The sequence below is a fragment of the Antrostomus carolinensis genome, unplaced genomic scaffold, assembly GCF_000700745.2.
Source record: "Antrostomus carolinensis isolate BGI_N321 unplaced genomic scaffold, ASM70074v2 scaffold12275, whole genome shotgun sequence".
NCBI classification, from domain to species: Eukaryota; Metazoa; Chordata; class Aves; order Caprimulgiformes; family Caprimulgidae; genus Antrostomus; species Antrostomus carolinensis.
This window is the reverse complement of record NW_010314298.1, coordinates 1-18,192: the sequence shown is the minus strand read 5'-3', so window position 1 is coordinate 18,192 and position 18,192 is coordinate 1. Positions and strand designations below refer to the sequence as shown.

At 35.8% G+C, this 18,192-nt stretch overlaps 1 protein-coding gene across 1 annotated transcript in view; it reads right to left on the bottom strand.

Annotated features, from left to right (window-relative positions):
- The window catches only part of DNTT (DNA nucleotidylexotransferase), a gene marked incomplete at both ends in the record, with an annotated part of 55,723 nt that extends 39,235 nt beyond the window's left edge, over positions 1-16,488 (bottom strand). Inside the window, 4 exons of the mRNA XM_010167603.1 lie at positions 458-581; positions 3,595-3,666; positions 4,924-5,094; positions 16,363-16,488. Of these exons, the coding sequence (XP_010165905.1) occupies positions 458-581; positions 3,595-3,666; positions 4,924-5,094; positions 16,363-16,488 (493 nt within the window). The remainder of the gene's footprint in view (positions 1-457; positions 582-3,594; positions 3,667-4,923; positions 5,095-16,362) is intronic.
- Between the last annotated feature and the right edge of the window lie 1,704 nt (positions 16,489-18,192).

Here is an 18,192-nt window from a genome sequence, read left to right as displayed (position 1 = left end):
GCAACATTATTCATTTGACCACATTTAACATATTAAGATGTGATAAGATTATGGAAGTAATTTTACAAGTACTTTTTTTCAAATCTTGATTTCTCACTAAAGTAGGGCTGCCTTGAAGGAGACAGGTCTCCTCTGAAAAATAGTTCTGGTCTTTCCCAGTGTTGTAATTTTTTCATGACCTGTGCAGTAATGACTCATTAATAGCTTCGTATATTAGAGCAGATTTTATTGGGTAACTGTGTAAGCAATTAAAAAATTGCATATTCATATGTTTTCAATGACACCATTTTTAATAAGGAGTTGTTAGTCCAAACATTATTATAACCTAACAATTTAATATTCATAAGACACTACAGCAAGAAAATGGATGTGTAAATGAACTTAGCCTCCTCCTCTGATTCTGTTATCAAGTTCTCGGAGCACTGAGATAAAAGTTTTTCTGAAACTTTCACCTTACCTGCTTTTTGCATTTTTGACAGCTTCAGGGTCTTGTCAGCTTTTACCTCTTCCAGAGTTCGTAAACCCATTCTGTACCATTTCTCAGATGTCTTCACTCCCACTCCAAAGACTGAAGTAAATTGCTAAGTTCAGTAGAACAACACACATTTCAGTGTTGTTTTCTAAAGGAGCAGTGAACTAAAAATAAGTAGGTAACAACGAGGTTTCACAGTGAAATACTGGGCAGAGTTTATCCTACATTGACAATAAATAAAAGAGTAATACAAACATATAGATTCAGCTTCCTTTCTTTGCATAGTCACCTTGAACAGACAGTTGTTTTTATACATGAGCAGTTCTCATTAAAGTGAAATCTAAACAATAATACAGTAGTAGCCCCAGCATATTTATGTGATTTACCTAAGTGTACACTTTCAAATAAGGTTTGAAATAAGGATAGCAGTTTTTATTTTTATTACATTCCTTAATAGAAATGCAAAAAAATATGTTATGTAGCTGGATACCCTTACACTGACTTCATAGAACAAGAGATGTCTCAAGACTATCTGCCTAATTTGACCGATATAATAATTTCGTATTATATGCATTATCAGAGACTCAGTTGTACACATGACATTGGTGTTGCAGCACTCCCAAAAGATGGGGTCAGTGGGGCCCTGTGGCTCCTGAAATTCTGCACTGATGGCAATGGGTCTCAATGATCCGTGGAAACAGAAGGTAAGAACATAAAAAAAACTAAGCTATTCTTATACTGCATTTTATAAAACATGTATGTTTGCAGGTAGTGCCAAATACTGTTTTCCAAAATGATATTCAATCTCAAGTACAAACAGCATTTTTTGTTTGCTTGAATATTATAAATAGTCTTACAATTCCTCAGTCCTCACGTAAGACTAGCTAATTCCTGTATGTCTGATTTGCAGTGCAGATTTCACTATTTTGCCCACTGGCAAAAAAAAATAAAATTAAAAAATAATAAAAAAAAATCTACCAGTCTCTGGTAGTACTAGTATGGTTATATTCCATTTATTCCAAAGTAATTTTGTACACTAACTTATTCCCCAAGAAAGGATGTAAAGCAAAAATGTCACAGTTGTAAGCATTAGTCAGTGGATCAATATCTCAGATGAACAGTGATATGAAAGTAAGAAGGAAAACTTTCATGCCTGAAAAGTGATATGAAAGTAAGAAGGAAAACTTTTATGCCTGCCCAAAAGCACGTTCTTTATGTTCAATTTGTCAATGCTCTCAATAGTTTCTTTGTACTTTTATAGAATTCAATGAGTAGCTGTATAAGACACAAATAACTGCTGTTCTGCACTGAATCTACAACATCTGAATTCCAAGCATGTTAGCTTTATTTTGTGTTTTTCTAATGAGATTAATTCATTGGAAATAATTAAGATAAAGAAAAGAGAAGAATTAAAATCTTGGATAATATTAATTAGGAATTACTCTACATTTTGTGTACAATGGATGAAATTACCTATTCTTTGACTGAATCATGGGTGTTTATGAAAGAATGTGATTTTTTAAATACTTAGATTGTTATCTTTAAATGTTTTTTTCTGGTGCGAAAAGATTTTCAGAAGCATCTCTTATTGGGTTTAGAATTATTCAAAGAGAATTAATTAATACTGGGATAGAGAACTAAAGAAAATGGATTCTATGCCACTGCCCAAATGTTTAGGAAAAAAACAAACACATTTTTTCCTTTCATACTAAGGCCCATTATTATTCAGTATATTTATAGATGTCAATTTAGAGACATTGCCAAGAGTGCAGTGTGAGTAGCAGGTAGCCCATTTCTTCAACTGCGTGTGAGCATTGCTCTTTTTCAGCTGGTGGAAGTGAATTGTGTGAACTTGTTCTCTGCAGCATCCACTTCCATACGGAGGCAAACTCACCACGTCATTCATGTACCCTACATCTAAAACACAGACTGCATAATTTATTTCAGTCATTTGATAACTGTGGTCCTGGGACCAGGGGTGATCTTTTAAGTCATGATGAGTGATTTGCAGCAGTTCCCAGAAGCATGCTAAACAGTAAAATTTAGGAATTCACTATTACGGAATTCCTTTTGGCTTTCTTAGAAACACATAAAAAATTGTTGGGAAAAACTGGCTACAGCCAATTTAGCCAATATACTGAGACTGTTCAGCAACAAGAAAGCCACATAAATTTGTTGTAATCTGGCATGTGAAACAAGGCATAAAGTATATTCGAGATAATCTGCCCCCTGATGGGTTTTATTCTAATCTCCAAGATATTTTCTTTAATGGCTGATTTTCAGTCTTTATTACAATTAATAGGCAAGTCTGGTTCCTCAGTCCTGCTATACATGTGAATCTACACCTCTTCCCTGAGTATTGCTACAGATGGCATCAACAACTATCACGGAACATCCTTTCATATTTGTATTTTAAAACTGAGTAATGCAGGGAAGAATTAAACTGTCCCATTCCTTTTACTCTCCAGTTTAAATTTTTCTGAAGACACAAACAGGATATTTTTAGATATTAAAACTGCAGACAAAATTGAAAATATATTTTCCTGGTATATATTTTTCCAGTGGAGAATTCACTGAGTATTTAAGAAATGAGAACTGCAGTATTTTTGTGTTTGAGATTCTCTGTAACTATGAAAAAGTGTGACCATGACTGAACCTACAATCTGGCTAACAAAGAAATATCTCCAGTCCTCTTTCTTCTGCCTCACACAAAAGAGAATTAAAATAGATCTGAGTCATCTTCTTCACCTGATATTTTCTTAATGCCAGAATAAGATGGTGCAGTGTTTTAATGATAATCAACTGAGGAAAAAATAAACCAAACATTGGATTAAACTTACAGAAAAGAGTATGCATTACTTTAGTCTTCAGGAAGAGACTTTAGTTCAAGCTTCAGAGCAACTGTGCGTATACATCACATTAATTAGAAAGGTAACTGATTTCACCATTATTCCTTACGCTCACAGTTTCTGTCTCTCTCCCTTTCTCTTTATTCAAGACCTTTCTTTATACCTGATATTGGATGTTCCTTTATAATAAAATTGATGGTTATGTCTAAGCTCTACTAAACAGAGAAAAATATATGCAATTTTAAACAACAACAAAAACCTCAAAAGATTTACCTTAAATGATTTGTACCATTCATCATTTAACACTTCTTTAGCTCTAGAACTCTCTCCTTCTTCAATAATCTCCTAAAGAAAAAACATTACTTTAAAAAAAAAAATCAAGATTACAGTAAGATTTAGTAAAATAATCTAAAAGATAGTCTTATCAACCTGTAAAAAACATGAAGAGTAACCTCAGTGAGCATACTGTTTTATTCCATTAGGATCAAATTCTGCAATCTTTTTTGAGACAGAAAATTACTGAAGGATGAAGGAGAAACTGGAACCACAGAATAAATTTCACAGTACTTATAAATCTATTCAAGGATGAAGCAGAAACTGGGACCATGGAATATATTTCACAGTACTTATTTACTCATGAATTCACAGCCAGAAAGCAGTTATTTATCAAAAGCTATCAGTGAGTTGTCCTGAAAATTAGATTTCATTATTTTGTTGAGTTCACTGCTCTTACAAGTAAGAGCATTGTAAGAACAGATACATTTTTTTTCTTGAGTATACACAGTTTCTTCAGTCTTTCTGATAAAAACTAACAAACAACAAACCTCTCACCAATAAAATCCCTCAAATCCTTTTTTTTTTTGTGAGATCATAATTGAATTCCCACTCCCTAGGCAGCAGGTACAAAGAGCGCTTCAGAGGCTACTTTCTTAGCTAGTGGAGTGAGGCAAATGAAGAGCCAGAGTGAATCACAACATTCAGCAATGACCTGTCCAGACAGCTGAGACCTCCTGATCAGCTGCCTGCTGGTATAACAGCACCTGAGATGGTGGGGTCCTGAAAAGGCTAAGAATTAAAGAAAAATGCAGAGAATACTCAAAGCTCCACTAAGAAAGTAAAGTTCATCCATCACCTACATAAAAGGCTCTTCGTGCTCATAGCGAGGTAGGATTAAACATTAAAGTACTAAAATATTTACCAGTTCATCAAAAATAGTATTTCTAATAAAGCATTCAGGTGAGCAGAGTGATGTTGCCAAGGGCAGAAGTCACATGAACAAAACTATTAACAGTTGACCTGTCACATCCAAATCAGAGTAAGGCTTTAAAAATTACATACAAAGATGATACTGCATTATTTATTAATTTGTATTTATTCATTAGTTATTTTATTCCTAAAGGCAGTTGTTTAATGACAGAACCTTATGTTACTGTAAAAGATTTCCAGAAATCATCGCATTCTTAGTGACAAGGATAATATAGTGTTATTACAGGAAATACACAAGGTTGTGTAAATACACAAAGATATCAATGCTGCATTCTGTGACCTTTAAAATTACATCTGTAAAACAATCAATTGACAGATAGTTCTGAGGTATGTTACCTCAATGACATCTCTGACTCGGTCTCCCATGCAGGGTAACCCTTGTATATCTTTCATTCTGGTTACTGGAAATGGAAGAAACTTCAGCACAGAAGCTGCTCTCAGAAATTCCAGGCAGAATATTTCATTTTCTTTGAACTCATAGTATTCAGCCATTATCTCAAAGGCATCCTGAGGAGGGGAAAGGTGTAGAAAAAAGTTAAAGGTTAATAAAACCTTAAACTATTCCATATACTCCTTAGAAACGTTACTTTGTATGCTAATTTGAGAATTATTTCTTTACCCTAAGGTGAAGGATAAGAGTTCACTTAAAAAAAAAAAAAAAAAAAAGCATAATTTTCTGACCAGATGAAATTTTCCAGGTATCACAAAAATTGCCGATCTAATAAATCAATATGAAATAGTGTCATAATTTTTGGAATTGTGCCTAAACATAAGTAATCCAGCAGCTCAGTACGTGACACCTTGATTTTAAGACACAACTAAATAGGAGTCTGTGGCAATTCTGGAAACCACCTTCTTTTTAAACTTAGGGCCACACTTCTATTTAGTTATTTAAGGAACAAACTTGTTTTTTCCTAATTTTCCATATGTTTGACCTATGCAAATAGAAACCTATTTTCTTTATGGTGCTTCAGCAATCCATGGCCTGGTTTATTTGATGTTGCACTCAAAACTACCCAGAGATTTCCAGTATTTATTTTTTTTTTAACTATCCATATATCATTTATGCAGCTTTGGGGTCTCCCTCTCTCTCAGAATATATATATGTATATATATATATATACACACACACACATATATAGATATAGATATAAAAACCCCCTATTTTTAGAAATCGATGCAAGGAACAGATTGCACAGTAATGGAGAAGAAAAACAGTTTTTTGGTTTCCCAGTGTAGAATACTATGTTTTGGGAGGGAACAAATCTGCAAAAAAAGTTTGTGAATAACCTAGGAAGAGAACTTATAAAGGCTTGCAGCTGATTATCAGTTAGAAATCCAAGTTCTTAATGAAACCTTGCACAAAACCTCCAAAATTTTCAAGACTGCAAGATTAAGTGGTTTCTTCAGAAAAGACTTTCACAGTTCAAAATCTTTATCTAAAATGCATCCCACACCTAGCTGTCTGGGATGCTTTTGTGCACCATTCAAATGGCACAGGGCAGGTGATGTACAGGGCAGAAACAAGGCTCCTCCACTGCACTGTCCCCTGCACTCCTGGCAGAGATCCCATTTCATACTCTTCAGCCAGTCTCTCAAGAGCAGCTAACAGATCCCAGCCTTGAAAGGGCCATACGTCCCACTATATCTGTTGTTGCATATCCTTCCTGGTTTCCAACTCAACTCGTGTTTTTTCTTTGACCCACAAGGCATTACAAAATAACAAAGAAGTAGCTGTCAGTGTGCAACTGCCTGCAATTAACACTTCACTGAGCTGTAGTCCGAATGCCTGTTTTTGGAGTAAGGATGAGTAACACCCTGTGATATAGATATCAAGAGACAGCAAATGGCTTACTAGAATAATGACTGCAGGGGATAGTAGAAAGGAATAAGATTGAACAGGTTTTCCTGCCCTCAGTGTTTATGGGATCACTGCTCATGTTTAGGTTCAGATTTCATTTCATTTATAATTAAATGTATTATTATATAGTTTAAAGAAAAAAAAATTAGGTTTTGCTTTGATTTTTAGCAAGAATGTGCTTTATATTGGAAGATAAAGCTGAGTAAAAACCAACAAGCCTTACACACCCCAAATGCTACATGCATAGTATCTCCAGGTGAACTGGAGTCAGTTCCAAGCTCACTAACTGGTGTGACAGCAAATCCAGTCAAGTCATTCCATTATTACATTTGTGGAACTGAGAATAGCATCTGTCACCCTGCATTGAAGGAATACAGCTTGATTTAAACAACAACAAGAGAAAGATTTTACTTGAGCTACAATAATTTAGATCATTAAAATAGAACAACTTCTTAAAGTTAAACGTACCTCTCACAATGAACATAGATTACTTACATATTACATTTCATTGTTTGGTCAGTTATAGAAAAATAGACCATCTGATACGTTGTGTTGTTCAGATTATAAATATTATAGTCTTCTTGAAGCAAAATGAAGGTTTTAATAAAATCGTCAAGAAAACATTGTCTCTACTGACCCTAGGATTTGCAAAACTTTCCTCTTAACAAATCAAAATTATGAAATCTAATTAGCTTGACAGTATCTCTTCAGAAGAAATGGATACCTTAGCTAAACAAAACCACTTCACTTTCCCTTTATTTTCTGTGCTACCATGTTAAAGAGTATAAAAGTCATTAATTAGGGCTTGCTACCAATAATTTGCTTTGTTCTATATCACTAGTATGACTTCACTCCTTGATCTCTATAAGGATCAGTCACCTGTTGTCCATCTTACTGGAAGAATATTCCCCTTAGCTGTATATTTATTTATCAACTACCCTGCTTACCCTGATTAGTTAGTGCTACGCAATTCCATTTTCATAACATTTCAGGAAAGACCTCTTGAGATAGCTGCTTAGCAAGATGAAGAAGTTTGACATGGAAGTTTCTATGAGTATTTACATTCAACTAGCCCTCGGATATAAGGAATCAAAGGGAGGAGGAAGAACACTCCTTTGGGTGGAGAGGGGAAACCACCACATTCTATTACAAAAATAATACACAAAACCTTAGCTTCCTTACAGCTGTCTTTAAAGCTCCTGCAGTGGCTAATTGTTAGATTTATTCAACTGCTATTCTTTTTTCTTTTTTTTCCACATTTCAGATCTTTATTTTCTTGATAGATTATGTTGTATTTAATTACATATTTTTTTTATTAAAGACAGGTGCACATTATAGTACCCATTTAGAAAGAAATCTAATGCAGAAAAAAGGAAAACTACAGATTTGAGGTCACAAGCAGTATGGATTCATCGCAGTTGGCATATGGAAGAACAAATATAGCATACACAGTACTGCAAAGCAAACAAGGAATATGTATTTCACCAGCTGGGTGATAAGAGTCAGATCTTTCCCGGTTGTATGATTTTTGTGGGTTTGGTGTTTTTTTGGATGTTCTCCCAGGTTATTTTTCTTTTTATTCTTTGTCAGCTTCAAAGATTCTTTCCTTGTATGTAATAAAAAAAATCTACTTCTTACTTTAAGTATGGTCATATTTCCATGCCCAAAATTATCATTACTTTTTTTTTTTTCTTATTCTCTCTTTACAATCTGTGCACACAAATACTCAAGAAAGTAGTGTTTTGGCAAGAAATTTCTTACACCACTTAACACTAGCAGAATTAATGGGGAACAGAATCAAAAACATAGTTGCTACCTTCTTGTTAAAATAGTCTATACAGACAAATACATAGACAGAAAACAGCTTTCATAAGTACCTGCTCAGCAGTGTGTAGTAATGATAGAGACTGGCAAAGTCATCATCTTGATTAGGAAGCTCAGAAAGTCTAGGGATGTTTTTTCTCTCTCAACAGGCAGCCTCTCATATGCACAATTAAACAGATGTATTCTACATTGATTAATCAACCATCATGATAAACGTGTCTGCATATACCATCACTACTGCTGTTTTAGAGAGGCATTAGCCCCATTCTACTAGCAGGAGCGCAGATTTCAGAAAACCTGTGTCACCACCACTATTGAAAAAGACAATCACATGTAGCATTTTACTCAGAGGTTGTTGACAGTCAATAAGAAAATACAATTGAAGCATTTTTATCATTCTAGTTTGCATGTTTCAGTGTTTTCCTGCATTTGCAAAGCTCGTTAAGCTGTTTTAAATAAACAATTAAATACTAATGAATATTCATTATTCCCTGTACAAAACATTGCCTGCAAATGCTGCAGTTAATTACAGAACTGTCTTTTTACATAAAACTGCCTTTGACATTCTTTTTAACAAAAATCACCCTGCTTTAAAAAAATAAAGCTAGCAATCTCCAAATGGAGTTGCTGTCTACTAAATATTATCGTACATATTGAATAATGTTCCAGAGGGGAAAAGCACAAGAAACTCCTTTATTAGCTGAGAAACAGCTTGCAATCTATTAGATCTCTGGTGAAATCCATTTATGGTGATATAAAAAGGAAAGTTACTGACCCCTCATTTATTCTAACCCTTCATATTTCTTATATTAAACACCTCACCATCTTTTTATCAATCAATACTCAGATTGCCTGTTTAAAAGATACTAGTTTAACAGGAAACTATATTTCTAGGGATTTCCAGCATGTAGGATTTTCATAGTCCCTGGGGTATTATGTAAGGGCTGCTCTAATTAAATATGAAAGATAGCTGGGCTACATTTCAGTTCCCCGGTTATTGCAAATTCTCCATCTGCATCTGAAATTGTGGAATGTATGTTGGTGAGACTTGGGCCATGGAAAATTTTGGGAATGGAATGGACTTCCAGATCCCAGTGGGTCAGATACAAAAGTACACAAAGATTTTAATTATGTTAAAAATAAGGAAGAGAATGGATGTAATGACAGAAATTTTGAAGCTCATTTAATATCTGTTATTTAAGACCTAATAAGATAAAATATAATTAACAAAGTTACCAGTAAGCATCTTGTACATGTAAAAACACACACTAAAACATTCTATTGTAAATGCTCAAAATCACAACACTGAAATCAACACAAAGAACAAGATTCTCAACTAATATATGAGAAAGATTCTTGGAAAAAAATAATCAATAATGTTGTGCTGGTTTATACCTGTTGAACAGTTAATCTAATAACTTTCAACATCGGTATCAGTGTACATGAGTCCACTCACATTCAGAACAACAAAAGAAGCTAATGGTCCCATGCTATGCTTCACACCATCCTGCTCATTTCAATAAGATTGTCAGAGCAGTTCCATTTGTACTTACAGAATAGTCTTTAATAACCTCAGTTCAAGATTCGATGAGAACAGACATCACAAATATTATACTATCAATAACATTTTAAATCGAATCCATTTTGTAAAGAAAGCATTACAGCTTCATGGACAAGGCACTTGTTTTATTCCCATGCTTACATCCACTGCTCTTCTGCTGTGTGACCTTGGAAAGCTGCTGCAGACTTCCCTCCCATTGTTTCCCTTGCTATCTTCATTTGCCATCTATTAGGTCTATGAACTCTCCAGAGCCTGAATTGTCTTTTACAATGTGTTTGTACAGCTTTTCTTATAAAAAAGGTCTCTATCATACTTGAGCCTGCAAATGCTATTGCAGCACAAATTTTAAAAAAAAAAAAAAAAAAAGTAACATACCATTGTACAGGTGATCTTAATCCATCAAAGAGATAAATAGCAAAGCCTGCTAAACAAAACAAAAGAAGTCCTACATGATATCTGGTTGAAGGACTATTATACTCAGAACAGCAAGTTGAGTTAAATTGCTTTTCCTCTCAATCACTGTTTTCTACTTGAAGTTTATTTAGTAAGTCACAGATCCAAAGGGTGGGTCCTGTTTTCATCTCATTGCTGTTGCCAGCATTTGGTGTTCTTTCAAAACTGACCAAAATTTTTTTAAAGATATTTAGAATGAATCATCCATTCATATAATTTGCTTCACACTTTCCCAATGTAAATCCTAATTTCATGTGTCAATGGGAAGAGACACAGGGCATGTGAATACCTTTTGTGTACAGAGAGAGAGAGAAAACAAATACTTTCAGGTGCTTATTTCAAGGAGAATTAAGCAATTTGAAGCAACCCATAGTGTTGACTAAAGTGATTTCCAAATCAACAAAATGATCTGATTTTGTTCAATCTGTTGTTTTTTGGGTTTGGTTTTTTTTTAATTTTCTTTTTGATATCTGAACTGAAAAGCTCAATACTTCCCCAGGTCCGAAGATTTCATCATGTCATCTCTTACATCAGCTGGAGAAACAAAGGAGCTGAGAGAATGAGAATAACAGTGTATACACACTGTTATCAGAAATAAATATCTGTTAGCCCCAGCTGCTCCTCATATTAATCAATAACAGGTTCATTTCTTACAACAGAAAAGAGATGTACTCTTGAGAGCTTTCCATATTTTTCCACATAATGTGAAAGAAAAAAGACAATTGTGGGAAAAGATTTCCAGATAGAGCACAAAAATGTAGTTAGAGTGTCAATCACATAACACTGACCTAGATAAAAAAACTCACAGAGTAATAAGAAACAGAAAATGCTAAATGTATATTTACAGCTATTAATATGGTCAAAGAAAGCATAAACTTGATGTACATGTACAAAATTGGTTTGCCAAAAAGTGCAGGTGCATTTATATTCTGTCTGTACTTTAGGGAGCACCCTCCCACTTACCTTAAAAATGAGAAGAGACGTTTCCCCTTAGACCAAACCACCAGTTAATTTTGGATAGGTATACACTTCACATACATTTACAAAATTTGCAATGTTGATGTACTGTCTTGAGAATTTTTACTGAAGTAAGCTACATCTGTGTGTTGGGTTTGGGGGGTGCATTTTTGGTAGTGGGGAAGGGCCTATAGTGATAGCCCCTGTGAGAAGCTCCCCCAAGCTCCCATGGCTCCAGGGCGGACCCACCTCAAGCCCAGGCTGAGTCAATTAGCAATTGAATCCATATTTATGAGGGGAAAAACTGGTTTGGTGAGGTAGGAGAGAGCCATTAGGAGTGATCATTGGTTTGAACAAAACGACCATCAGTGACATGAGGAAAGGGGAGGAGACAGAGAACTTCAGACACCCAGATCAGCAAGGAGGAGTAGGGGGATGTAATGGAGCCCCCTGCAGCCCATGGAGATTTATCAGCAGAGCAGATACCCATGTGTATGCCATGGAGGACTCCACATCAGAGCAGGAAGCTGTGCCTGAGGGCAGTTGTAACTACATTGAGGGCTTGTGACGAGCAAGATCCCAGAGACGCTCAATGCTAGAGCTGCGGAAGGAGGTGTGTCAGAGTGGAGACCCATCTGAAGCCTGTGGATGTCCCCATGCCAGAGCTGGCAGCTGTGTCTGAAGAGGTCTGTGACTCTGTGGGAAGTCTGCATTGGAACACTTTGTTCCTGAACCTGAACTCTTTTATCCCACAGGAGGGACTTCATGCTGCAAAGAGCAACATAGACAACAGACTGTAACTCCCATTCCCTGTCCCCCTGTCCTGCTGGTGGGGGAGAAGGTAGAGAAATTGAGAGCAAAGTAATTTGAGCCTGCGTAGAAGGGAGGGGTCGGGGGGGGGGAATGTGTTTTAAGATGTGGTTGTTATGTCTCATTATCCTACTCTAAATTGATTTTTTTTGTTCCCCAAGTCTATTGTGTCCATGACCATAATTGGTGACTAAGCCCTCCCTGTCCTCATTTCAACTCATGAGCCCTTTGTTGTATTTCTCTCCCCATCTCCAGGTGCACAGGGAGTGACTGTAAGATCACATGGTTTTAGCAGAGGCTTAAACCACCAAAGTCAGTAAGACAGTACATGTTATTAAGGGTATACATTCAGGTAGTGATTTTCTACCTATAGAGCTCCCAAGTTCATTACAGAATTAAAGTTGAGGTTCTCCCGAGGTCTCTTTTAAAATGGAAAAGTAATAAATGCTTGAGCCGATAGCATAACTGACACATGTTTCTGTAGGTAAAAGAAAGAAGAGAAAATAAAAAGGGATTTTTTTTTTTTCTCTGAGTGGAAAGGAAACCAGGCTTCTTTCCCATGCTAAAAATCCACATTCTCATTACCATGAGTAACAGCCAAAGCAGAGTAACATTCAGTAGCATTAGCAATAAGCCTCAGAATCACAGAACCATTTACATTTGACTTAATTAGTTTCTTCTGTAAGAATTAAATTGTATTTTCCTCACAGAAGAATGTCTTTCTGAATTTTATTGCAGTCTGGTATTAATATTCAAATCCAATAACCCCTCTCAGGCACAGCAGAATGACTCCATTTATTTTACCACATGAAAATACAATGCAGCCCCCAAGTGTCTATTTTCAGTGGGAGAGGGGGAGCATAGCTAGCTCTTTACAAATGAGCCAGAGAACAATATTGTAATATTATATTTCACAATAACATTAATGTTTAAGACAAACAAAAGGAAACATGCTAAGTTACAGCCTCTGGTGAAATTATTTGCTGGGGTTTTTTTGCATCTTTCCCTCTCTGAATAACTACAGTTCACCTGTGGAGTCAGGGCTATGCATTCAAGTGCATTCCTCAATCATCCAAATCAGTAAAACCCATGGTAGTGGTTCCCAACCTATGTACCATGAGGCTACAGTACGTGACACACAGTGATTCAAAGACTGCATGAGGCTCCACAAGTCTAAAGTGGTTGTATTTCTCCTCCATGAACTGCCACACAACGCCACTGTCTCCTCTGTGACATGCAATGTGACATGCAATTTGACATACTTAGTCTATTCTTCACACAAAAGGCCTTGCACTACTCAACAGCTCATAAAAGAACTAATTTGGATAGGATTTCCCCCATACTGAACATAGTCATGAAACCCCCGTATCTGCAGTCTTTGCCAACCCTTTTGTAGCTTCTTCCATGATGTAAAACTGGTTCGTTGTACCTTTCTGTAAGTTACAGGGTATCAGGGCAAAGTCCAGTAAAAGGAAGAATTCATGAGTTAATCCAAGAATGCATAAGCAAATAACAGCTTTGTGCCCGTGTTATAGGCAAGATTGAAAAAATATTATTTTCAAGCTAACCAAAGAAAACAGAAAATCTGTAAGAAAAAGGAACAACCCTGGCTCACAGAATAAAGTTGTTATAACAAAATATTAGTGCCAACACATAATTCAAGATGGTTTCTACTTAATTTTCAGGATGTACGGCATTGAGCCAGGGAAAATCTGTCATTTAACGGTTGGCTGCCCACAGCATGCACAAGGGAATTATACCAATGCTTCAGTGCGTTTGCAAAGTGCTTGCACTGAAAAATCTGTTGGAACACTTTTATTTGAGAACGCGAATTACAGGTTTAATAGAAGACCAACAAAACAACAGCAAAACAAAAAATCTGGCTCCTGTGACATTGGGCAGACTAACTGGCAGGCCACCAGGGAATGGGCCAGCTCTTGCAGCCATAAACACCCAAGCCTTCAGCTGTCATTGCAAGCTTCAGTTGTAAGGAAAAAGAGCAACAGCCCTAAGGAGTTATATTACATCTCTCACGATGCAGATGCTAGGAAGACTCATACGCATGATCAACTTGTCCAGTACCACTTCCAGAAATAAAATACAACATGAACTCAGAACAGTTACTCTCAAAGTAAGAGGATGAAAAACTGCCACCTTTGTCACTATGAAACCTAATTTCTACCCTGACTCAGAAATGTTTGATATATAGTGTAAAAGAAGGGAGCGTCAGTGCTTCAGTCATTGAACTGCCCTGCTTCTAATACGTTCAGCTAAATTCATTAATCAAATACAGGCTGTACTCTCACATTAAGACTGATGCAATGACAAACCTGGAAGTAATTTAGGGACTGCCTCTCTGTGAAACACAGGTATAACAGAAACCACTCTATGAATATGTTGCTGCTGTCATAGTTTCATGAACTGAATCTTGGACTAAATTCAGGAATTCAACAGCTAGAAGACTAACTTTATATTCATTACAGTTACAGTACTCAGTCTTTGAAAATAGAAAAATACTGTGCGAATTTACAAATAAAGTTATTAGATGTTTCAAAAATAAAAAATAATTTTAAAAGGTATCATTAAAAAAGAACTACCTTATTCAAGACTTTTTTGTGCTCAAAATGTTATTTATTATTCACAATTTTGTGTCTTCTAGGAGCAGACATTGTAGTTTGTCATTACCCATCACAATTACTTTTAATTTTTTACCCTCAGAATGACTAACAAAATGTTCTACTACAGAAAATTCAACAAAGAGCCAGACTCTCACATTCCACTGTTTTCAGAAAGAGTAGAACTAGGGCACTTCCTATTTCTCCAAGAAGGTTGGTATTTTACAGAATCTTTGGGTCATACTCTATTTGGTCTGACATCTTCCCCTACAGCAATGTGTATTTGATATTTGTAAACGGTGAAAAAGAATGACTTTCCAGAGGTAAAATTAAAACATTCACAGCCTTGTTTTTCTAGCAGAAGGTGGGGCATAGTAGCCATTTCAAAAGAAGTAGTTTTGTGATTGTTGGAATCATTGGGGCTGGAAGGGATCTCAGGAGGTCTCTAATCTAACCTCAGGTTCAAAGCAGGGTCAAAACTCAATTTCCATCAGGTTGTTCAAAAAAGGGAATTTTTTTTAAATAAGCAAACAGTTTAACCTACTTGACTACCAGAAACCTAATACATGATTGGTATAACTGATGATTATTTCAAAGCATCTCTACAAGGCAAAAATTTAGGTTGTTTAATTTTTAACTGTGCATTCCCAGATCAAGACATTACATTTTGGAGTTGCTCTTAGGTTTATCTTTAGTTCTGAATTCCCAGAGGTTTTAGTATTTACCTTGTAAATGTTTTTTTTATTCTCAAATTACTGGTATCTGTTGTTACTCTTTTTATTTTATCTTACAAATAATATTTACTTAAAAGATTTGTGTGTATTTATAGGCACACAAAGTAAAAGCATAAAAACTATAAATAATAAAAAATTAATAATAAAACTTTATGAAGATGTGGAGGTTTTTTATGTTTAATATGTATGTAGCTATGAATATATGTAACTATGCCAGATTTATTCAGACTACATCATATTAGGGTCTTTGTGTCAAATGTTTCCTATTGAATAGTTGTCACTGAGTATCTAGAGCCAGCCAAGAGGAGCCATTAGGCACAGTAATTTAAGAGGAATTTATACCAAATGACTCAGGCTCTTCATACCCACTGAACTGTGTAATGTTATGCACATTGAATAGGATGTATGACAGTCTCTCAGTTTTCTATTTAATTAGACAATTTATGGTGGGTTTTTTTGGTCATGTTAAAGTAATTACATTGATCATGCAATCTGTTTTCAGAACTAAGCAATTGTGAAAATCTGAAGGTTACAACCACACTTTGAAGAACTGAACATGTAGGCAAATGAGAAAGCAGCACAGCAATTGTGAAATACCTTGGACTGACCTAAATCAAACTTTTGCTTGTCACTATTTCCAGCTTGTCAAATAAGACTGCAATGAAAGGCTGAAAGACATTTTCAGAATGTTATTCTATCATTTGTTTAAAAAATTCATGTGTTTACAAGCTATTAGTGTATTTAAAGATCCATTGTGTTAAGCTTTCAGCAATACTTAAAAGATGTAATTAAGCTTGCACTCAATTTTAATTTAAATATGGCAGATTTATAACTTTTTAAAATTCTTATTGTTGTGCTGCCTGTTTAACTCATGAATTTGCTGAGAAAATATCAATGCAAGTACTGAACTAAATATTTTACTTATGCTAGTTTTTATTTCATGGACAGAATAAGTATTACCGTGAATTTCTTGTTGTAGTTATTTAAAGTTGTCTTCCTTTGACATGAATACTGAGATACTTTGCTTGCAATAAGCGATGGCACTTCCGATTCAGGTGTATTCAAGGGAGGAGACTGATCTTGTTCCTAACAAGAAAAAAAGGGGAGAAGGGTTGGTGACACACCTGTCAAAGAGCTTAAAATATCAAAAATACATTTTATGAGCCCAAAATATGTACCTTTAAATGTGGCAAGAGAATAATAACGCTCCTACCATCTTCCTAGGAAAAACATTTAATTTCACATTGGCTGCACTGACAATACCAGTTTATCTGGTGATTACTGGGATTTTTCATTTTCTGCAGTAAGTTCTTGCAGGGAATTTTAAATGGCACTGTCATTTAAAAAAAAAAAAAAATCTCTACATGGCAAGTCTCTTTACTACTATTCTTATTAGTGCAGCAAGATCGAAAAATTACAAACCTTAAGAACGGATAAGCTTGAAAGAACAGAGAATTTTCCCAGAAAACACTAGATGATTCAATATATGGTCAAGAATATTAGATCAAGGAGGAAAAAAAAAAAAAAAGAGGTGCTCAAATAACAGACTTTTTCAATCTGTAATTCAATTCAGTGATGGAAGAAAAATGTTTGTATGACTTTAAAATGAACTTTTTCCCCCCTCTTCCAGGTAAAATGGAAGAAAACTTTTCTGGTTTGGATTTAACTCATTAAGCTAAATGTTCTATTCTGAGGTCATTATAAAGCAAAGGAAACATTTACAAACAGCCACAGAAGAGTCATGTCCAGCTCATTCATCAGCCAGTGTTCACCTTCTGATGTGGTTTCTCACTCAGCCCCTTCCATAAATGCTGATCCAATCCAGACATCATTTTTAGGTGTTCAGTGGAGCAAAGAAAAGGACCCAGGTGCCAAACCTTAAGTGCAACTTTTCCAAGCACCAGGCCACCCTACATGCTCATTTGCTTTTTGCCTAATTTAGTTCCATGCAAAATCAACAAGGACCAACAAAAGTCTGTGGGCAGTCTCCATAGCACGGTGGGAGAAGGGAATGCTCCTGAAAGGTAGGATGCGAAAAGTCACATCTTCATTAGCCAAACAGAGTCCTGACCGTGAGTTCTCAACATGTGAGTGTCCTGACCAGTCAGAAACTGGGAAAAGACAACCTGGCACCAGCTTTTCTGTTGTTTTATATGCCCAGCCCTTTAATTTCTTTGCCTTAATTGAAAGTGATTTCATTGAAATCAGAAATACTTCGGAAACACCCAAAGCATTCTTAGTATTTTTGTGTATTTTTGTTATTTGCCATTTTATCTGAAAACATTTGGCAGATCTGTCAGAAACTTATTGCATTGCACTATCCAAAAGCCACAGGGAAATGGTTCAACAACAACAAAAAATATCACAAAGATACATGGACGAAATCTTCACCCCCATAATTGAATGATGAGCCCTTTCTCCTGTGTATCCAAAGACATGCAGACACAAAACCAGCATCTGTGCTAGTCAAACCTATAAATATGTGTATGTGCCTTCACACACACACCCTCCACATAAAATTTCATGCTAAATTGCCTTTGTGTTTGATACAGAGTAGTTAAATAATAGTATTCACACACACACACACAAAAAAAAGCCAGACCAGGGAGACCAAGCAGATGAGGCCCTCTATAGGCAGATAGGAGCAGCCTCACGTTCACAAGCCCTGGTCCTCATGGGGGACCTCAACCACCCCGATATCTGTTGGAGAGACAACACAGCAGGGCACAAAGAATCCAGGCGGTTCCTGGAATGCATGAATGACAACTTCCTTCTCCAAGCGGTCGAGGA